Source organism: Mytilus trossulus, chromosome 2, assembly GCF_036588685.1.
Source record: "Mytilus trossulus isolate FHL-02 chromosome 2, PNRI_Mtr1.1.1.hap1, whole genome shotgun sequence".
Taxonomy (NCBI): Eukaryota; Metazoa; Mollusca; class Bivalvia; order Mytilida; family Mytilidae; genus Mytilus; species Mytilus trossulus.
In genome coordinates, this window is record NC_086374.1 from 72594974 (window position 1) to 72619488 (window position 24515).

The 24515-nt window shown below is 32.0% G+C and overlaps 1 protein-coding gene across 1 annotated transcript; it reads right to left on the reverse strand.

The window, feature by feature from the left end:
• Window positions 1-7328: 7328 nt before the first annotated feature.
• On the reverse strand, window positions 7329-18385 carry LOC134707943 (CD63 antigen-like). The gene is made up of 7 exons (XM_063568115.1): window positions 18225-18385; window positions 14040-14267; window positions 12583-12657; window positions 10495-10605; window positions 9689-9919; window positions 8966-9049; window positions 7329-8195 (listed from the first exon to the last, which is right to left on the reverse strand). The coding sequence occupies exons 1-7, from the start codon at window positions 18336-18338 to the stop codon at window positions 8130-8132; spliced, it is 909 nt and encodes a 302-aa protein (XP_063424185.1). The 5' UTR covers window positions 18339-18385; the 3' UTR covers window positions 7329-8129.
• Window positions 18386-24515: the final 6130 nt, after the last annotated feature.

Consider the following 24515-nt stretch of genomic DNA (forward strand, 5'->3'; position numbering starts at 1 on the left):
TATCTCGCCGAAAACAAGCATACGGACCTATATATTTTCCCGCTCTCTTGGTTCCTATAATCCCCTATCAATATATGATCATGATGTTATGAAAAGCTTGTTATTTAGAAAGTGAGTAGCGAACTTCCTTGTTTAGATATATTCTTATTGAAGTGTATTTTCTATATTTCTTTTCTTTTCTTAATTGTTGTACTGAAAATCCAAGTTTATAGCAAAAAAGTAAAACTTTATATAAATCGATAGTTTCCGGAGTCGGAAAAATAGTGCCAAGGAGGCTATGTTACCGGTGCCGATTAAAAAGTTCCATAGAGACTACTTTGCCGGAGCCGGGCGGCAACATGATAGCCAATGCCTTCATGAAAAGGGAAGGGGATTGTAGTTACAAAGTAAGAAACATAGCCGATATTATCTGTGAAACGGTTATAACATAACTTGGCGGTCAACTAACTCGTGACGGCGTTCATAAAATTTACAAATTATGATTTCAACTTCACCATTTTGGAACTCTTGGTTTAATATTGTCCTTGTGAGCAGCAACCCTCTATCAAGGAAATCATGATAGGAAATATAAGCGCGAGAATATCGTAACTACTTGGGACATATACTCCGTGCTGCTGGATCGAATGTTGCTACATAACACAGTCATTCCCCAAAAATGGGTACAATTCGAATGTAGACACTGTTAAAAAATAAATTTCAACTGAGCAGAGAGAGAGTGCTGTTTTCTTCTGTGTCTATATCTAGTCTGTCATTTTTTTAATTTTTACTTACACCATTTTAGTTGTTTTCTAGTTTTAGCATTTTTTGTAAGACAAGGTTAGTATAAACGTATCGGAGGTTAGTGTTGTATAAAGTCATCTTAAAAATTGCATTAGAGAAAAACACAAGATTTAAATCCAAGCTCATGTGAAATGGGTTACATTTACCACCATAGCAAACTGATTTATTCGTATTATTCTGTATATTTTGAAAGCAAATACCATTTTTAAGGTCTGAATTAATATAGCGTTTAAAAAATAATTCAAATAAGTAGTTTTCACAACTTATTTAGTAATAAATTTAAACTAATGAAATGTTTTGCTGTATAATATTTTAGTTTCATAATACAGCTTTCCAGGAAAAACCCTATTATTTATGTTTTGAATCATTTGTATGTATTTTTTATGCTTGTATTAATCCACACCCCCATCTTTGTTACGGAGGTTAATATCAAACCAGTATCTGAATGCTGATACATAGCAACACTTAACTCTTTAATGCTAGCTTTTCTAAACAATTTATTGACATTACAAATTAAAAAAAACTGTTTTCTATCAAGTTACATGTTTCTTTTAGTCAAATGGACTTGTTCTTGTCAAAATCACCGTAACGATTCATGAACTTTCACTCAAAATATGTTTTACCTAAACCGAATACTGTTCAACTTAATTTTATTAGCTCTATACAGATAATGTCATCTTCCTTCGCACCATAATGTATGTATTATACTCAACTATGAAACTTAAGTTTTGGAGTCAAAATAGTTTCATTTCGAAAATTTCTATCTACCGTAACGACATTTAAAACCTCCATAACGGACAATTCCAGTTCTTACCAACAGCAAACATATAAATGAATGTAAAAATTGAAATCAAATGACAAACAAGACAACAGAATTCAACATTTTTCTTAGTAAATCGTTATCGAAAAAGAGTAAAGTCCTGTTAGAGAAAAAAAACTTTTTTTCCTTAAATTTCTATCCTCCGTAATGTAAATCAATGATGTCGTCTATGATTGACATCTCCTTTTGATTTTTATTAGTGATAATTGATAAACTGATTTGGTATCTATAACAATGTACAAGAATTTCAATTGGTATGATCGTGTTAATACATGCATGCATGTTTAGATTTTTTTATTTGCATAACCTCCGTTACATTGATGAGTCCTAAATAATCCTTGAAAATGTTTGCCATAAGCCGCTGTTAAAGTTATGATTGTCGTCGTAATTACACAAGTTGTGTTGTAGACTATTTTAAATCTAAGAAAATGGCTGATATAACGTTTATTAAACGTTTTAATGTTGCTCACATAATAGGGACAAAATAATTAACCTACCTTTCTCAAAACAACATTTTTTTCTCTCAAAATTTGTATTTTGTTTGTCTGTTTTCTTTATAATAAATGATGTCTGCTACAAAAATGACTTTCGGCAGTTTCGGCAGCCTGAAAACTTAACTGTAAATAATACCGTCACGGAGGTTATTCAAACGGAGGTTAGTTTTATTTACATTATACATGGAAATATGTAACAATATTGTTGAGTTGCTTTCTCAAAACTGATTATTGAGAAGCTTTATGGGTGCTTCCAATGAAATAATCATCATTTTGATTTGTTCTTGGTTAGTGCGTTCCAAAATACGCGTTACGTAGGTTGGATTCTTATATGCGACAATCGAAAAAAAGAGTAAGAGAAGATTTTTTTTAATTTTCGTTTCATTGCAATAAAATTTAAAGGCAGGATTTTATAATTTGATGTATCAACTTTGCTTAAAGTCACTTTGGGCATGATTTCCAATCATATAAATATGTTTTGACTGTACCTACAGATACGTTACGGTAGGTTATACGTTTATCGGCGAAATTGGTTTAATGGGTAAATCAAAGTGTATATTATAACTTTTGATTCTAAAATATTTTTGTGGATAAAAATCAATATGGTGTCAACTAAAAAAAGCAAATCTAATCATGATTTAGATGAAATAAAGTATTTTAATTCACACCGATATTTGCAGTTTTTCTTGGCGACATTCGGAATTCGTGTGATTTCCGTATATTGAATAGAAAATCACACAAGTATATTTACGATATACATCACAAAAGAATATAATTTTATTTTAGTATACATATTAATCACTCAGAACACGAAAAAGATTATCTGTGACATATGCTAAGCTTGCATTTTGTGGTTATTTGCCGGCGACACTGAAATTTTGTAATTGTACCCATTTTTTTGGAATGACTGAACAATGGAAAGTTCGCAACCATTTACCACGCTATTACATGCAGGCCATATTTCAATTTGTTGAATGAAATCAAATCTTTAAAGTTAACTACTAATGGCACGGTGCCGTATTAGGTCTACCGAAATTGTTTTAATTGAATGAAATACTGATATTTTGAACTGAAGTAAGCTTACTTGGTCAACAACAAAATTGAGAATAAAAATTGAGAATGTGTCAAAGAGATAACAACCCGACCAAAGGGCAGAAAATCCCACACCCGGAGGTGTCCTTCAGCGGGCGCCTAAATGAAAATGATTTAACTTGAAAACTAAAACATGTAGCCTTATTTTTTAAATTGGTATTAGGTTTGATAAAATATGAAGACTAATTGTACCAATCTAAATTCAACATTTTTTTTTTTTTAATTTGATAAATATATCGCAAAGTATGCCGCTTTTTCCCGAAAATCCTGAAACTTTGCTACAAATTAATTATTTCCAGATAATTGTTATAATTACTAACATTTTTTTTTAACAAACTTTGCTTGTGTAAACTGAGTTTATCTGTTGAAAAAAGGCCGTGTGTCTAGCCTCCAATGGATAGAAATGTTAAAAAAAGAAATTTTGAAAAAATTCTAAACTCTTTATTCTATTTAAGTTGCACATGAAGGCATATATTTAATTAGTTATTTGAATTGCTCAGGCTGTAAAAAAAGCTTGAATCAAAATGTTCTTATAAAATTCATCTTTGGATCGAAACATATGATCCTATATTGGATGTCATTAACTCCGAAACATATAAATGAACATACGCAACCTATATACAAAGGCCAGAGGCTCCTGGCTTGGGACAGGCACAAAAATGCGTCGGGGTTGAAAATGTTTTGTGAGATATCAACCCTACAAATCCAATCTAGAACTTAACAAAAGTAATACGCACAGTAGAACTCAGACACAGTAAAACTCAGGTTATAAGAATGATGAGTCCGATGTCAGAATAGGTAACAAAAGAAACTTAACAAAATGACAATGATAACTTTAAGAAAGGACTACTAGCAGTTACACCCATGCCAGCTTCAGACCCCATGCAATTAAACTGATAAAAGATTATGTCTTCATCATATAAAGATTCTGAAGAAATCTACATTTGTTAATAAACTTGTAAATATATATCGTATCAGTGGCAGATACAGGGGTTCCGGTTGGATCCGCCCTTACGTATCATTCAGTTCGTCGGAAATACCACAGTCTGTGAGTATACCTTGTCGCGCCATAGCATGGTTATGTCCGTCTGTCTGCGTCGATGTCTGTCCTCCCCATGACAATTTTGCAGGCAGCGGTGGGATATTATAAACATTAATAAGGTTATTTCTTTTATATCAATTGATGTCCTAATATTAATTGATTTATAATTATACAATGTAATTTCACAAATTGTATTCTGTGAATTAATAGGAATATTCAGATGATTTAATGTGAGAGGATTATTACAAATGGAATAAAATATTTCTTGTGCGTAAATATACTTGTAACTGTAGTTAAATTGTTATAGAAATAGACCAATGTGATTCTTCTGATAGAGAAATTTAAAATGCAAGACCTAGTGTATCATTGGATATGGGTATAGAACCAAGTTCTGCAGCTTCAACGGCTAAAATTATTTAAACTCAAAGAAAAATTCAGCGGTTAACAAAAGAGATTGAAACTCTTTTAGATGTAATTGAAATGCTCCGACCCGAGAAGATCACCAATCGCACCCGTATGCCGACCTTGACGTTATCAAGGATCACATTCACCTGAGCGTAATATAAGGAATCGGAAAAGCCAGTTGTCCTACCCTTTGAATATCATGGTTCTGTTTTAAATTATTAGACAAGTCTAAGTGAGAATGCGCAAATGGTTTAGCCGATATTGGTAAGACAAAGCGTAAAGATTATAACACAAAACAGAACAGAGCTTTTCCATGAGCAGCTTCTGGCGTACTAAATTATAATCCTGGTACCTTTGATAACTATTAACAATATCCGGAAAAGAAAAGATAAAAAATTACCTGAATTGGCGAAACATACCAAGAGATTAAGCTGTAAAACATATCCTAAAGCTAAACTGAAACTACCAGAAATTAATTTGAATACATGTTTGCGTATACATCGAGCTCATCAAAAACAATATATGATGCAGTTAAGTTAACTGTAGAGCTCAAAGCATTTCATATCGCGGATAAACAGAGGGGCATATCTTCAAGTGTTAGAAATATCGCAATTTCGGAAAATTCATAAGTGTCTGGTCAAATAAAACACTGACTGATGTGGTAGAAGAACTTCGACGCAAGCTCCGGTTTCGTAAGAGCGGTATATTACAGGGAAAAGGGGATGATGAAATTGAGGAAAATCAGATCATATAAGAAGGAATTGTCGAAATGATATCAAAAGTAACACAAATTCTCACCAAAAAGACAAGAGTTGGAACCGTCTTATGTAGACGAAACGCGCATTGTCCGTATCAAATTATAAGCCTGGTACCTTTGATAACTATTTAAAGTTTTAAATTTTAAATTTTAAACCACTGGGTCGATGCCACTGCTGTTAGACTTTTTTTGTCCCCGATGGTATTACCAACCCGATAGTTAGCACTCAATTTATGTAAAAATACAATGAACGAAATAAAAATATAATATATATCAACAAACGACAACTACTCTCCAGATTTGGGACCACAGGCACTTTTCTAAAAAAAGACAACTACTCTCCAGATTTGGGACCACAGGCACTTTTCTAAAAAAAGACAACTACTCTCCAGATTTGGGACCACAGGCACTTTTCTAAAAAAAGACAACTACTCTCCAGATTTGGGACCACAGGCACTTTTCTAAAAAAAAATGTCATATAAATTTGCCTTGATTTTAAAGTATATATTAGTAGAATATTTTATTTCTGAGGCAAGTGTCTGTGCTTGACACCAGAACATCAAACTTACTTATTGTATAGCATGCTCATATATTGTTCTATCACACCACTGTTCAAGGTTAGGAAATAGTTGGACGATGCAAATATATTTGTCCAAAGTCAGGATCCTGCATGTAATTCAGTGGTTATCGTGTTTAATTATTGTTTTGTTCATAAATAAAGGCAAACGTAGTACACCACTGTTCAAAAATCTTAAATTTATTTAGAGAAGACAACACCGTGGGTTACAAACTAAAACCGAGAGAAACACACCAATTTTACTATAACAGAATATCAGCGGAACAACAGAAACACTAAACTGAAACAAAAACAAACGTTAACATGCGTAGAAACAAACTAGTTGATGACAACTGTCATATTCCGATTATTGTGGTATCTGAATGTCTATAAGAACACAAGTCGCTACTGATGAAAAACTAAAAGTAGTCTCGATCAGCCCTTTCAAAATTATGTATTTTCGATATCAATACTTTTTTTTTAAGTATGTATATATCAAAAATATTTTTAAAAGTTATTCTTTCAATCTAAGTAAGTCGTTTTCTGCTTTGCTTTATTATCTTGCAAGGATCTTTCACAATCTACATTTTCAATCCCATTATAATATATTAAAAGGACAAACAAAAAATGTAGAAAAGAAAATCATGTAAATACACTTATCATAGATACCAAGATTACATTTTGTATTTACGCCAGACACGCACTTCGTCTACAAAATAACTCATCAGTGACGTTCCAATCCAAAAAAAGTAAAGTTACTAGTTACGAATTCAGGAATATCGTCTTGAGAAATGAGTAATTGCCAAAAAAAAAGTACACAACCAATGCATTTAAAATCACTAAAGAAATTTATTGACATGCACTTAATTTAGAAAGACATGAAAACAATCAAAACATTGGATATATATAATTTTATTTTGAGGACATATAAGGGCTGCGCATCAAATAAACTTATTATGTTTAACTAGTTAAGTTCTGTGTTCTGAATGTATCGTAATCAGACGCACAAATATATAAAGCCCTATCTGAATTTATCATGAATGATATATATTATACAATTTGTAAGATACGTATACGTGTTTCATCTCTTCAATCTTTTATATTTGATCAGATACTCAAATATGTAGATTGAAACCATAACTTATTGTTGTTGTCCCCGCAGATAAAGCCCCAAACAACATCGTTTGTGGGAGTAAAACTAATTACATTAACTGCTTGATAAACGAATTAGGTATTGCAAATTCACTTGGAAACTCAACATATACCCTCACGACACTTATCAAAGATGAAGACCTGGATCTTCCATCACTGTATTTGACAGCTAAACTACATAAGTGTCCCTACAAACAACGGTATATTGCTGGGTCTTCCAAGTGCTCCACGAAACATCTTCTTAATTATTAACATCTATTTGATCAGCAATCAAAGACGGGCTTTAAAGTTATTGTGAAACTGCCTATTCTAGAGGAGATACGTAAAAATTCCAAATAAATTTTAGAGAACATACAATCTTACTCTCTTTCATCTTGTAATAATATTAAAACATTTGACTTTTCTACACTTTACACGAGTATTCCACATTTCAAACTAAAAGACAAATTGAAAGAGTTTGTATTGCTTTGTTTCATAAAAAGAAATGGCCAACGTAGATACAAGTATTTTGTCGTAGGCAGGGATAACTCCTACTTTGTAAGGGATCAATCTGATTCAAACAGTAATTCTCTAAAACTGACATTATTAAGATGCTTAATTTCTTGATTAACAACACATTTTTTTATGTTCGGAGGACGTGTTTTTCAACAGACTGTCGGCATTCCAATTGGAAAAAATTGTGCCCCTCTTCTTGCCGACTTGTTTCTTTATTATTATGAGATTAACTTCATACAGGAACTTCTTAGGAAGAATGAAAATAAACTCATCATAGATATCAGGACTAAATTTAGTAAACGCCAGATGCGCTTTTCGTCTACAAAAGACTCATCAGTGACGCTCGAATCCAAAAAAGTTAAAAAGGCCAAATAAAGTACGAACTTTATCCATTAACTCTACTTTCCGCTATAAAGATGATGTTTTTTCACTAAATATATATATGAATTTTGATTTGCTCTAGGAAAAAAATATAAACATAGGACAGTCATAATTGAAATGAAAATGCTGGATAAAAATTCATTGTATTTGTACATTTAGATAATATCTTTATTCTTTCTATCTTCTTTCATCAGACAACATGCTGAGATAAATCCAATTATCTGAAATAATAGAAGAATGGACATTTAATACTATTACGTAAAACATAATAGAACAACAGGAATTATCAAAAGTATTAAACAGAACAATAATCCATACCAAAATAATAAGCTACATATAGTTTATTTTGCCAGTCCCAAGTCTGGAGCATCTAAATCAATGGTTGTCGTTTGTTTTATATCATATCATATTTCCAAAGAAATATATGTGTTATATTTCCTAAACATATGCAGTTCATATAACGAGACTTTTTATAAGGTACATCGATAAGTAAAATTTCTCTTAGTACTTCACTTGTCAATCGAATATACTGTAAACCATTTTATATTCGCGGAAACTTTATTTTGCGTCTATTCCTTTGAAGTACACAACGCGATTTTCTGGTTTACTTGATGTAGTTTAATACGGAAAGATAAAAGTTTTACATATTTTCGACGATTAATATTTGAGTTATTTTTCTTCTCGCGGAAGTCGCAAAAATACATCGCTTGCGAAAAAAAGTTGGTTTATAGTAAATTTATTGGCACTGATTATACTAAGCACATTGGTATTCTTATTGTTCACTTTTGTCTGACCGAAACTTATGTCCGTAGTTTTTTAATTCCTGTGTATCAAACTATCAACTGACAGTTAATTTTGAACCTCAAGCTTATAACCAATGAAGATACCTTGTATCCTCTTGTTCTAAATAAATGCAATTTCATATGCTTTTAATCCAAATTTTATACTGTCGGTTTATAACTTGTCTTATAATACTTTATTTGACGCTTACCTGTAACCCACCCATCCCTGCTGCAATACCAACCATTATGTTGAAATATTTACTGAATTCTTCTTTAAGTGCTTCATAACATCCCTAAATAGTTCAACAATGAATTATGTTTAATGTTCGGTTTAAAAATACGTAGGTGTATTATTTGAAATAGGAGAAGTTAGAATAAATCATTGGCGATTGTTAAATGAAGTTAAAGAAAAAGAAAAAAGATATCATGTCATGTATCAATGGCAGAAAGTTTCGATGTTTTGCCAGGCATGCATCATATCGGGGCCTTTTATAGCTGACCATGCGGTATGGACTTTGCTCATTGTTGAAGGCCGTACGGTGACATAAAGTTGTAAATGTCTGTGTTATTTTGGTTTCATTTTAACAGTTGTCTCATTGGCAATCATACCACATCTTCTTTTTTATATGCACTTATCAATGTCATCGAATGACAATTATGTAATCAGATTTGTTTGTTTCACAAAATTAAAATAACTTTATTTATGTTTGAAATATTTTTCAAATGATGTGTTGAGATTCAGACAATTACTGTAAACTGTCATAAAGAAATTATTTCCATTATCTAGAAACATTGTCTTCATTATCTATGTTGGATTAAAGCTAATGAAGATTTAATTGGATTTTAATTAAAAGTTATTATAAATAAAGAACATCGGTATATTACTGTTGACTATATTTAACCCTATTGACTATCCATGTGATTCTACTTACTGTAGTATGCGCTCCAGTTTGAGTAACTGGACATGTGTTGTTCACCATAGAATTTATGAAAGTTGTCATTTCATCAGGGAAAGCATCTTTATTGTTAAACTGACAACATGTCAGAGGTATCGTTGCATTTGCTGTGATGTAAACACCTCCGCCAGAATCATACGCATATGTTGTATTCCATGTGGTTATAGAAGCATATTCAGTTCGATTGACCACACCACAACAATCAAGCTGAATTTATTAAAAATGTATATTAAGGAAATCATAGCAATTTAAAGGAAAAAATCAACATGATAATTTTCTACATTCGTTAAGTTTGCACAAATACTACATATACCAAATTAAATCAAAATCAAGTTATTTTTGAAAGATGCATTTTGCCGAGGTCGAGTAAGTTTTTTTTTAAAGTTTGTATACAATTACATTGAAATAACTCTGGACGGCAATCTTCTGGATACTAATAAATAATAAATATTTTCAAAGAATTTCGGAGCCTTTGAATATATATTTTAAGTCAACATATGAAAACTACTGCTCTATAATCATGCCAAAAATTTAGAATAAGGGAATAAGTAGTTATAAAAGGTACCAGGCTTCGTCTACATTAGAATCATCAGTGACGCTCATATCAAAATACTTAGATGGCTAAACATGTAAACAGTTGAAAGAGATTAATATAAGTTGCAAAACTTGTTTCCCAACACACTAAAAATAAATATGTTTAACTAAACTAGTTGAAAGAGATCATGGACGAGTCCTTCACACATGTATATTATTACAGGTTGATATTCAAAATTCCTACTCACCAGTATTTGGGCAAGATCAAATGCCAAGCTGACAGCATTAGAAGTAGCATATGGACCAATGTAGTTGTCAATCAACATTGTCTGTAAATTATCTTTTGCGTATGTCTCCATCTGTCAGATAGATTCATTTTTTACATAAATAAGGCCGTTAGTTTTCTCGTTTGAATTGTTTTACATTGTCTTGTCGGGGCCTTTTATAGCTGACTATGCGGTACGGGATTTGTTCATTGTTGAAGGTCGAACGGTGACCTATAGTTGTTAATGTCTGTGTCATTTTGGTCTTTTGTGGATAGTTGTCTCATTGGCAATCACAACACATCTTATTATTTTATATTAGGCATTGTCGTAATAATTATGAACCAAACTACTAGTATGCTTATCAATCGTTAATGTACCTGCGGTATACTTTCAGTATGCAACGTTTGTACAATCATAATCATCCTTTTTTTTGTTATGTTTTACTTTTAGTATATAGTTACTAGTATAAATTTCACGGTGAAATATCAATGACATGTTAAGAAATGCTCAGAAATAAACGCAATGTATCAAAGACGCTTTGTGAATTGATAGAGAGGTTTAGTTAGTGTTAATTCTAGGGATGTCAAAATATCTTAAATTTGATACTCGGATACTCGGTCATGATACTCGAGTACTCGCGAGTACTCGGATGAATCTTAAACGTCTATTGAAAACTTTAGATTTAAGGTGGGATGCAGTGTTTTCATGAACATATTAACAAACGACAAACGTACAACAAACATAGCTTGATCTTCTGTAATCTTTGTGTCAACAAAACAATGGTTTACCGGCCGTCGTTTATCAAATAAAAATCATAATAACAACTATTGTTTGTGTACATGTTCATTAACCAAATTTAAATAAAATCGAAAATATTTGCATACAAAATCCGACAAAGTAGACAATATATGTGTCATCTGTTCTTGAGGAGTAGGCATTTTTTTATGATACGACTTGTCCACTAATTTGTAAACAACAATATTGGACTTCAAATAACTTGTGCTCTTTTGTGTTGCTAAGACTTTTTAATTTTTGTTTTTGCACTATCGTTTGTCTGATTTTCTTCTTTTAGCGTTGATGTTGTAAATATAAAAAAAGATGCAGTATAACAACTCTTCACAAGAGACAAGAATGACACAGCAACTATAGGTCACCGTACGACTTGCAACAATGAGCAGTTTATTTTCGATTTTTGATTGGAATGTCGATCTCGTACTATCGCCTATCTTTAAAATGTAAATCCAACAATAAGTTAAGTTTCAAATACAGAGTAATCAAATTAATTTAAATGTACATCTCATTGGAGCATACCAATCACGTTTACATAGAAGCCTTGATTAACAACAAAGGTAAGTTTTTTTACGGTTAATAATGACCCAATTATTAATCCATGAATTCAAAGTGTTAATCCGTGTACAAACACCGTTAAAAATGTCTCCAATCAGTTACGTAGGGTTCGCCGCAAGTCACTTTGATTATGGTCTTGTTTAGAAATATGCTGTGTTTAACAATTTCAAACGAAAGACTGTTTGACTTTTAATATTTTGTTACAATTAGTGCACATGAAAACATTTTCTTGGAAGGAAAGTACGTTGCTGGTTCTACTTTAACAAAAAGTATCATCCGGATAAGCATATTTATGTTGTTAATTGATTTAATTTAGTACTACGAAGGCGATATTTCAACGGAACTAGAGTGAGTGAAAATGTGAAGAAAAATATCTCAAGATGTATAACAGGCAAACGAGTATCCGAGTACTAAAACTGTACTCGATTACTCGGCCTTTCGATCGAGTACCCGAGTACTCGAGTACTCGTTGTCATCCCTAATTAACTTAATTTATCCATTACCAAATACATAAATCAACTATTTCTCGATTTGCACTATACAATAGTAATAATTAATCTCTTCAAACAAAGATTGTTTACTTTTTGCATCTTATTCTGTTCGTGAAAGATAACAGAAAGTCAAGTTATATGTACCTAAGTTTCTACAGTATGTAAGGCAAAGCTTTGCATTATTGACAAGTTCATGAAATGATATGACCAGACATAACATATGTAAAAGTACCTTAGTCATGAAAACTGCCGCCAGTATTGCAGCCGCCACTTCCAAAACAATCATCAATCCAACTATAATTACGTACTGAAATTTAAAACAATATGAAAACTGCCAATAAAACCAAAACGTCATTTAGAGGCAACCATTTCAATTTAATATTAGATATTTTTGTGTTTTGTCTTGTCTCATAATGATTTCTATTCTTATTTTCTCAAACGGATTTGATAGATATATGAAGAGTGGTGTGAGTGTAAATGAGACAACTCTCCATCCAAATAACAATTTAAAAAAGTAAACCATTATAGGTCAATGTACGGCCTTCAATACGTAGCCTTGGTTAACGTGGTTATGAAGAACATTACTTTGCGTTAAAGGTACAAAGTTAGAAAATGTTGAACAGGGGAATTTCCTTTAAAAAGTGAAAGGTTATCAACTCTTGTGGCAGCTCTTACTATTCCTCGTGTCAAGTTAAATAAATATATAATGTAACATTTGATTACCAGACATATTAAAAAAAGCATTTCTGTGGAAAACTAATCTTTTTGTTGTTAAGTGGCATCACTATCGATATTTTTAGGTCAGTCATAATGATATATTGATGATGTCCTCTCATCATATAACTCAAAGTATGGGGATTGCAATTTTCTTATAAAACCTTTCATAAAGGATACAATAAATACTATTTAGTTTGCCATATGCATTGACTTACAATGACAAATTGACAATGATGGTTGGCTGAAACAAAATTTTATGACAATAGAGATGTTTTCAAGTCCCAACGTACTGTAAACTAATACTTCCGTTGTAGCAACGAGGCCCTGTTTATTGATTTAATATCTGCCAGATGATACGATATTCCTTAGCTTGAATTCTTATTACAAATCTCTTGCTAGAGGACTGCTGCTTACAAGGAAGTTATAAAACCAGTGTAGAAGTTGAATCATCCCTTCCAAAACTGAATGCCATTACGAGTTGTTTGACTGTATAAGTGCCAGTCCTGTTTTCTTCAAATGTGACCTACCAAATAAGACTTATCAAAGGGCTTGCACTTACATGAGCTACAGGAAAGGTGCAACATGCGGAACAGGATCTACCAATCCTTCTGGAACAAAAGTTTTCACACTTTCGTTTTGGTGCTGTGGGGGTAATGTTGGTGGTTTTTTTTTATCTGTTATTGGTCTAAAATTGATATTTTTTCGGGCTTTTTTTATATGGAATAATAGGTTAGTTGCCGACTTATTTTCAATATCCGTAAAGTATCTTTAGCCTCTCTCATATAGATATTGAACGTCCAAATGACTTCACGACATTTATCGTCATCTGGAACTTTCAAAACCCCAAAAGATTAGCAATTGAAAGCTATGTTACTTGGTCAATACTTGTAAAATTCTTCAGAAAAATAAAGAGAAAAACGTGTCAGCTGAGGTTCGGGAAGTTTATTTCGGTATGTTTTATTCTTTACTTACTGTTCTTAGTAAGCATTTGCTCTTCAGGCATGCGCCACAACATCCAACAAATGATATGCATAAAATGAATGAACCTATGGCAATTAAGACATGGGCAGCCCTTTCTATCAAAGATGGTGCATCAATGGTGTCTACAGCTCCATCAGTGGCGCTACGAGCCAATATCAGAATATCATTTTTAGCCACAAGGACATAGATTCCGCCACCCAAACACGCAGCACCGAATATCTGAAACATATAGCGAAATTGGTTTATATAATATGTCATTAGATGATTCAAAATAAAAACAAAAGGGCAGAAAATTGATCCAAACTTGATGTTGAGCAGCATTTTACAATTCCTTCACATTTCGAAATGTATTCTTTCTATTGTATCCGGGAACTCACATACAAATCTATTCCATTTTTTATTTTTTCATTTTCATACCAAAAAGAAAGATTGTTTTATATTCTCTTAACACAAGCCCTTGCATGTTACTAGCAAAGATCAACATGAATTAATAGTGAAGCAATGCAGGTAAATGTTTTATTTTGTGATAACAAAACGCATTCTTTACATGAAAAAAAAGTAAAATCACCAAAATACTGAACTCCGAAGAAAATTCTAAAAGGAAAGTCTTAATCAAATGGCACAATCAAAAGATGAAACATATCAAACGAATAGATAACATCTGTCATATTCCGGACTTGGTACAAGCATTTTCTAAAGTAAAAAATGTTAGATTGAACCTGGTTTTATAACTATCTAAACCTCTCGCTTGTATGACAGTTGCATACTATTCAATTATAGTGACAGCGATGTGTGAACAAAACACAGAAATATAATAGGTAAACATGTCAAATTAGGGGCACAGCAGTCAACATTATGTTATAATCTTTATCAATATAAAAAATAATCTAATGTGTACCTAATAAGCAAAATGGAATATAGACAAAGCACGTTAATAAAAAAATAAAGAAAAGAGTACAACAAATTTACAATAGCACAATAACACAATAACAAGATGCATAAGTACATAGCCACATCAAATGTATCAAAGAAATTCAAAAAGGCATATCGAAAAAGCACATCAGCAAAAATGAAAGACAAGAACACAAAAATTATCATAGAACAATAACACAATGACGGGATGTATAAGTACAGATCCACGTCAAATGTATCAAAGAAACACAAAAAAGGCATATAGCGAATCTATACTTCAAGACCAGCAGGTATTATTTGCGAAGTTGATACAGAATATTTATCAACAAGGTCTTAGGACCTGCCTACAAACTTGATTTTATTACCGTTTAAATCTGTAAGGAAGACAAATGTATTTTATTAGATTGATTTTTTTCGAGGGGGAATTGAAAAATGGAATACATTTGAACATTTTTTCGAGAAGAAGATAAACTGAAATAATGAAAACTCATTCAGGCTCATCAGAAAATTTACAAAGGAAACCAGGCTCAACATCTTCTGTCAAATTACTGTTCTTATCCAGTGACCTTTGGGTTATCACAATAGCAATGACTAAAACAGTTTACCAAGTTGCAGTTAAATTTCTACTCAAACTAACTAATCAACTGGTAAAATATTTTAGCAGATTGCTCAAGTGAAATGTTGATAGTATGAAGTGAGTGCTGTAAAATAAAATGTAATACTTACCATCTAGAACCAGTTAGTTGATACCTTTGTCAATCATTTCTGACAAAAATAATATATTACTATAGTATGAGTCACTTGATAAAAAGTTCTAATTTTGACATGAAAACTTCTATCATAAATTAATATTATAAATGAATAGTTCAAAACATTGTTTTGTATGTGTATATTTTATAGCTTTGTCTTCTAATAGAAAGTTATTGTGCAATTGTGATTCAAATAACATGTTTTATAGAAATTACTGATATGCTGGCATTAAAGGGAAATAATTTTTATTGAGTTCAAATGTACACTAAAATCAATGATACCAGGCTTATAATTTTGCCTACAAAAGATTCATCAATATGACTTGAATAAAAAAATTGAAATGCAAAATAAGTATGAAGTTGAAGGGCATGTAGGACACAATTTAGAAAGGTTTTGCAAAATACTGCTTATAAGTTATCTTGTGCTCCTTGGTAGAGAATCCTTTATACTTTGAACAATTCAACATTTTGCAAAACAGCTGTTAATCTATAACTTTACCATATGAATAACAATGCATTTCAAAATAAAATTGCTGAATACTGGGCTGGTAATACCTTCTTAATTTAAAGGGGAATTTGAATGATTTATGAAACTTTGAATGTGTTCAATAATAGGGTTTTAACAGTTTTTTTCAAAATTTTAAATCATCTTTCATTAAACAGGTTGGGAACAAACCCTCTATATGGTGATTATACCTATATAGAGGGATAATCCTTCTATAGAGGGGTAGTATTATCCCTCTATAGAGGGGTATTTTTGTTTAGACTGGATTTAAATCAAAATAAGGCAGAATAGCCTTCTCTACTTATTATGGCAATAACCTGGAACAGTTGATGCACCAATTGATGTACTTAATTTAATATGCGCATGCCCAGTTTGATGCTTATCTGACTAAATATAAAATCTATTGTTCACCATGATTGAAAACTGTAATGATCAGGTAAATTCTACTCACTTATGCCTCACTGAACAGAATTTCTATTGTTAGATTTAACATGAAACTTAAAGGTCAACTATTCCTTTTGTTGTTGATCAGGTGTTCAGATAGGTATACAAAAGATTGCAAGTTTTGTCACTTTAGTTGAAAACTGGTTATCCCAATTTTTAGTAAAGTGCATATGTTGATGCAGATAATGCTAGAGATTATAGCCAACATAACTAGAAAATGCCATTCTGCCCTAATTTGCTTTAAATCCAGTGTAAACAAAAATACTCCTCTATAGAGGGATAATTTTATCCCTCTAAAGAAGGAGTATTCCTTTATACAGGTATAATCACCATACAGGGGGTTTGTTCCCAACCTGTTAAATAAATTTCATTGTTCTTTTCAGAACAGAGGATAAAAGTTAAATAATCACAGAAATAATGTTACAAACAAATTAAATGGCGAAATTTGATATTTGTCAGACAGAACAAAATTTTACTGATTATCATATCAGTCATGTAAATTATTTCCCTTTAATGCCAGCATATCAGCTATTTCTATAGAAAATGTTGTTTGAATCACAATTGCACCATTACTTTCTCTTAGAAGACAAAGCAATAAAATATACACATACAAAACAATGTTTTAAACTATTCATTTATAATATTTATTTATGATAGAAGTTTCCATTTCAAAATTAGAACTTTTTATCCAGTGACTCATACCATAGTAAGATATTATTTTTGTTAGAAATGATTGACAAAGGTATCAACTAACAGGCACTGATGGTAAGTATTACTTTTTATGTTACAGCACTCGCTTCATACTAACAACATTTCACTTGAGCAATCTGCAAAAATATTTTACCAGTTGATTAGTTAGTTGGAGTTAGTTGGAGTAAAAATCTAACTGCAATTTGGTAAACTGTTTTAGTCATTGCTATTGTGAGACCCCAAAAGTCACTAGATAAGCATTGTAAGTATGTAAGAATCTGAATATACGCAGTTTGATATAGACTTGTCGATATATATAGACCTCGACGGAAAATTCGGAAAATTAATGATTCAGTCATATAACCAATACGTATTGAGATTTGAGAAATTTACAAATTAATGAGGAGTTTTTGTACTTCATTGTTCATGTTTTTCTTTGTTTTTCATCTTATAGTTGGTGTCTTCCTCTCGGTTTTAGTTTGTAATCCCGATTTGTCTTTTCTCTCAGTCGATGTATGACTTTTGTAAAACGTTATACTACTGTTGCCTATATATAGAAGAATTGATAAAGGAAATGTTAAATTCTATTATTCGTCAATGAGACAACAAACTTCTTCAAACTACAAATCAGATTTGTTTTGTTTTAAGTCAATGCAATAACGCTACATTGATTGTGTTTTTGTATTTTTTCTATAATAAAGATTTTAAAAGTTTGACACAGTTATTATTTGAATTAACATCACTTAAACTATTGGAAAATCTTAAACAAAGCTTGCTTATAATACATATTTACATCTAAATCATTTCTATATACAAACTTTGTTGCTTTCTTTATTTCTTACAGCAGTTTAACATTATATAAAATATTTTGCTTACCAAGAAAAGTATTCCAAATGTGATAAGAAAACATTTTGACAATCCGTCACAACATCCCATGTTTTTCCTCTTTAAAAATATACTATTTAAAATATATTTCGAAATGAGAATCATGTAATAAAAATGTTATCTGCCACTGCCAATCAGTTCGTGACTTTTTTTCTTTATCTATGTACATAAGAATAAAACTTTAAGGTAAAATAAAGTTAAATGGAAAGAATTTTAACTTATAACATTGTAATTTCAATACAAATCGTAATTACGTCTTTCTTCACTTTGTATGTAATTTCCATAATTACCTAAAGTTAACAACTTTTAAACTTTACCTAATCTATTTATTTTTCAATACTATATGACTGAAACATAGTTATAATATAATTGTTTGTATAGTAAGTAACAACCAAAGAGTCTTCAAAATAGTAAACTGTATTATTTTTATAATATGCTTCACGTCTTTGTTTTTAAAACTCCTATTCTAATAACTTTTATCCATTTTTCTTACACATGAATTGAAAAAAAATATGCCCCAAAATACTAGTTTCACAAGAACACATTCACATTTTTGTTCGGACATGAATTGTTATTGATATGGTTATATTTATAAATTTACTCTTTACAAATTTTTAAACTATTTGAAATACTAAGGCTTTTCTACATCAGGCATATATCACCTTAGCTGTATTTGGCAAAACTTTTAGGAATTTTGGTTCTCAATGCTCTTCAACTTCGTACTTTAATTGGCCTTTTTAACTTTTTCGGATTCGAGCGTCACTGATGAGTCTTTTGTAGACGAAACGCGCGTCTAGTGTATATACTAAATATTTATGATGAGTTTATTTAAAAGCTGAAGAAGAATCCAATTAAAAGAGGTCGTAAACTTCTTCTACAAAGCAAGATAGAAAGAAAGCATAAACAGCTGAATCAAAGGAATATCAAACCACTGTTATGTTGTTTACTCTAATGATGCAAAAATTAAGTTCGTCATAACCAATATTTTTAGTTTATTTTGTTCCTAGGCTAATGCTCCTCTGAATTAATATATCAATTTGTTAATTCTATATAAGTACATTCTTAACTCATGTTTACATAAATCGCCTTTAATACCAATCTAAGCAATCAGTACTTGTTTGGCTTTATAAATATTTTGATATGAGCGTCACTGATGAGTCTTATGTAGACGAAACGCTCGTCTGGCGTACTAAATTATAATCCTGGTACCTTTGATAACTATTCAAGATATATCGTTATTTGAAACAATTTGAAGTAAAAGATATAAATATCGATGGGGATTTCTATTAATTGAAATGTATTAGAAGAATTGTACGTAGACATTGTGTTCATCAGCTGTATACCTGCATTGAAAGATTTGAATTGAAAAAATTGAAATTTTGAGAGAGCAATTTTGACCACAATTTTAAAGAAAACAGTTAATTTTACAATGGCTATAGGCTTTAAAATGTATGAAGAAGCCAAAAAACAACATTAAGATACATTTAAAGGCCCCTTGAATGTTTTTCTTAGGACTGTACGAGCCATCTTGTACGTAAAACTCCCATGGACATTTTGAAAAATTGACAGGTATGCTGCTGTTTAAAGTCATGGAAACAAATATAATAAAATACGCCGGGTACATGACATTAAACAGCAACCCAAATGACTCTATAACACCTAATGATTAACATAAAATTGAAAATGGAACTGGGGAATGTGTCAAAGAGACAACAACCCGACCATAGAAAAAACAACAGCATAAGGTCACCAACAAGTTCTCAATGTAGCGAGAAATTCCCGTACCCGGAGGCGTCCTTCAGGTGGCCCCTAAACAAATATATACTAGTTCAGTGATAATGAACGCCATACTAATTTCCAAATTGTACACAAGAAACTAAAATTAAAATAATACAAGACTCACAAAGGCCAGAGGCTCCTGACTTGAAACATGTTTATGAGATCTAAACCCTCCCCCTATACCTCTAGCCAATGTAGAAAAGTACACGCAAAATAATACCCACATTTAAAATTCAATTCAAAATAAGTCCGAGTCAGATGTAAGAAGATGTTACCAAAGAAAATAAACAAAATGACAATTATAATGCTGTCTCAAAAATAATTTATTGTGTATTTAGGATTTTGCTATGTACATGGTCAGAATCACACTACTAAATTCAATCATTATCAAAAAGTTCCTCACTTGGTCTTCTCCAATCTAATTAAAATATTGATCTTCTCTGATTACGTTATACTGCTCATATGCAGTATAACGTAATCAGAGATCAATATTTTAATTAGATTGGGTCTTCTCCCGACCGGCAGTAAAACGCTTGTCGAAGTGGGACGTTTGTTTGGCTGTGCGGGATGTATCAAGTTCGCAATCACGTCCGGTCAGAAGGGTGACGTTAAATCCGATGCCTCGTGTACAGAGATAGCCACGCTCTTTGCACGTTAAGAACTCTTTGAGGGGCCGGTAGGTGGCCTGTTACAAGGCGAAATTTCTGTCCCTATCCAATATGCGCTCATTTTCCAGTGGCAGTCCAAATTTCTCCTACCATCATCCTAGATGGCCTCTATCATAACAAGCTACCTATTGTATTTATTGTTAACTTGTTCTCGTCCTGAATATGCTGAAATATTTGTCACTGAACGTTAAGCAGCCAACAATCTATCAATCAATCTGCAATCAGTTGGTTGAGTTAGAAAGAGATGCCTTTGTTGGATTGAAGAAATTACAGAAACTTAGTCTGCAAAATAATACACTCGGATACAGTTTTCTATACTTACCAGAATCAGTGTTTTTAGTAAACTTTATACCTTTGATATTTTAGACGTATTTGAATGTAAAGTTTAATCACAAACATGCAGAAGAAAACTTACTTAAAAGTGATACATTTGACCTACACGTACCGACACTGCGAACACTTGAAATTGACGTGTTCTTTCATGTTAGTTCACCAGACTCTGGTTATCTTAAATATAAAGTTTAATCACAAACTTTTGTGCTCCACCAATAGCACGCGTTTGAAAGCACTGATAACGGGAATTTTTTAAGTTACTGAACTTCGAAAAGCAATGTTTGATAATTTTAAAGAATTAGAGTATATGGATTTATCATCTTGTCCAATAGAAAGATACCAAAGTAATACACTGCAGTATAGGAATATCAAATATTTGGATTTATCGAACACGCAATTTTTGTCGGACGATATTCGCTTTATTGCCTTTATGAACGACATTAAGACATCTTTTGTTGATACTCTCGTTTTGTCAAATACTGTAACGGATTATGATTAGGTTTCCATCATTTCATTTCAACTCTTTTTAAGTATTTGTCCAATACAGGAATACGAGAATTGCGTTTAAGCTATAATTTTTTAATAAAAATAGAATGGCGAACCGATGACATTTCTAGTGACTTGGCAAAAATAGATTTGTCACATACAAAGACAGAACAGCATGTATACAATTATGTTATTCCGAGTACTCTTCAAATCTTAGATATTTCACATAACTCTCTCATCCGATTTTCCTATCCAATGGAAAATGTTGTGTGCTTAAATTTAAGCCATGATATTCTTTCAGAAATTGAATATGACGTGTATGTAAACAATGTCGGGACTGGCGTCAAAGAATTAGATCTATCGTACAATCTTATAACTAGTTTGGCACAATTTACCTTCCATCAATACTCATCATTAGAAAAATTGATTCTTAGCAATAACGAATTTAATGAGATCACATTTGACTTTGAACATCTTACAGATTTAAAATTATTAGATTTATCCAATAACAGAATAAAATCATTTAGTCATAAAAGCATGGAAATTTTGTCAGAATTGATGGTAAACAAAAACTTTTCTTTAAATTTAGAAAATAACAACCTTCAATGTACCTGTGATACAATTATTTTTCTTAGTTGGATGCAACAAAACCTCCTCCATTTCGTGAACAACAATTTATATAAATGTCAATTCAAAGATGGAAGTGTTGTGGTACTTAATGACCTGAATGCAATTATTACACACCTAGAAAGGAAATGTCTATCTTTAACGGCCATCATAGTTTGCACATCTCTGGGTATTTCAATTACTTGTATCATCATTGCAATAAAACTGGTTTATCGAAATCGTTGGATAGTACTTTATTACTATTATCTCAAGAAAAGTAAAAATCGTAACACTTCGGAATCGACAGAGTTAGAACAGGGCTTTGTATATGACGCATTCGTTGCTTATGCGGAAGAGGATATGAAATTCGTTCATGAAGACTGCATTCAAAATTTGGAAACAGACAAGAATTTAAAACTATGCATCCATCATCGAGACTTCCTGCCTGGAGAAGAAATCACCGTCCACATAACTAACGCTATCCACAGAAGTAGGAAAACAATATGTATAATCACCAAATCTTTTCTTGAGTCATAGTGGAAGTTATTATGGACATAATTGTGCAAATCGTGATACAAGCATGAAATTTGGTATAAAGGTTAACTAAATGATACTTACAAAAAATCCGCTGCTGGCCAGAAAAAAAAATCATTTTTTCAAGATGGCCACCCACACATTTTGAAAATGGCGTCATAAGAAATAAGCCATTATTTGTTAATCCTTTGAAAGGTGTGTTATATGTAAAATCCAATGTTAGATTTGATAAAAAGCAAATGAAAGTTTATAATAACGACTAGACAATACAATAATGCAACTTTAGGTGACTTCCGGTTTCAAAATGTCGGCAAAAGAGTAAAAAAAATCGAAAAAAATGGTTTCAGGTTCCAAATTAGAGGCAAAGACGTAGAAAATATTTTAATTATTTTCATCAACTTAAAAAGTAATAACACAAGCATGAAATACAAGCATGAAATTTGGTATAAATGGGACTAAACGATAATTAAAAGAAATCAGGTGCTGGCCATCACACATTTCCATTTTTTCAAGATGGCCACCGATCATTTTGCAAATGGCGTCCTATCCAGTTGTAAATCCTTTAAAGTTGTGTTATAGGTATAATCCAATGTAAGTTTCTATTAAGCGTAATTCACAGTTCCTAAAGTACGAAAAAACAACACATAAATGACAAAAAAGATTTCCGGTTTCAAAATGGCGGCAAAATTTTTGAAAATGTATTTTTCTTATAATTGTCATCAACTTAACAAGTGATATCACATTCTTTGTTTAGATTAAATGCCTAGTTTTGTTAGAAAGACAGGTTCGTTATTTTATAATTATCTGACAGTAGCCAATGACAAAACTCGTACAAGGAAGGACAGAACGATAACATTTACAGTCACCAACACAACTGGATTTTTCGCCTCCTCATTTCAAAAGTTCCCGACAGGAGGATGCAACTTAAACGGCAGCCGAAGAAGTCCTTTTAGGTTCCCAACTGTCATCGCTTTTTTGCCTTCATCCAACTCCAGTGTTCATGAACTGTTACATAAATCAGGCTGAGCCCTCACTTATCCACCTTGATAAACTGCTCTTTGAATGTGCTCCGGAAAAAAAAAACTCTTGTAGGCGGAACTACATCACAATGCCGCTGCTTCCTGGGTAAAAATTAACGTCGTGCCTCGTTAACAGCAAGTAGTGATGTTGTTCTGTCAAACACGATACAAACAAATGCTTGTTTTATGTCCATGTATGTGTCTTTATACTTCAGCAAAAGAAATAAGTACGTCCCTTACATGTTGAAATACTTCCCATGTCATCCAAATTGACCTATTCCCTTAGTGTCACATCCACTGAATGAATGAAAGGAAGAGTAGCTACACGAGGACCAAACGCATTTGATATATCACGTACAGTAAGCCATCAAAAGTCTTCATTCCTGCCAAAACCTTTTTACAGTTTGTTCCACCATATTTTTGGAGTGCTGCAATTCTTAATACTATAACATCTGTGTCGGTGCTACTTTTAATTATCGTCTTACAACAATATTCATAATCATGCCGAACATGGACAAACATTCGTATATCAGCTTCTCCATGCTTACAAGGGGTAGCTGGAAAGTATCCTTATTAGTCTCTACAGAAGCATTTCAATGGGCAAGACACTTGAAAAATTTCGTTTCCTTGTCATCTTCACAGAAAAAACTACTCCAGAACCCAACTTTTGTCTTCTGTCATCTAGCCTTTCAATGATTCATTTAGTAAATCTAACACAATGTCTACTCTTGAATACTTATCGATGCAAGATTTTATTTCAGACCGTATGACACAATTGCAAAATCATCCAATATTGTTGCCCTACAAGGTGGCCTGGAATTAGCCATTGATGTCCCATCAACGATGAATGCGTCAGA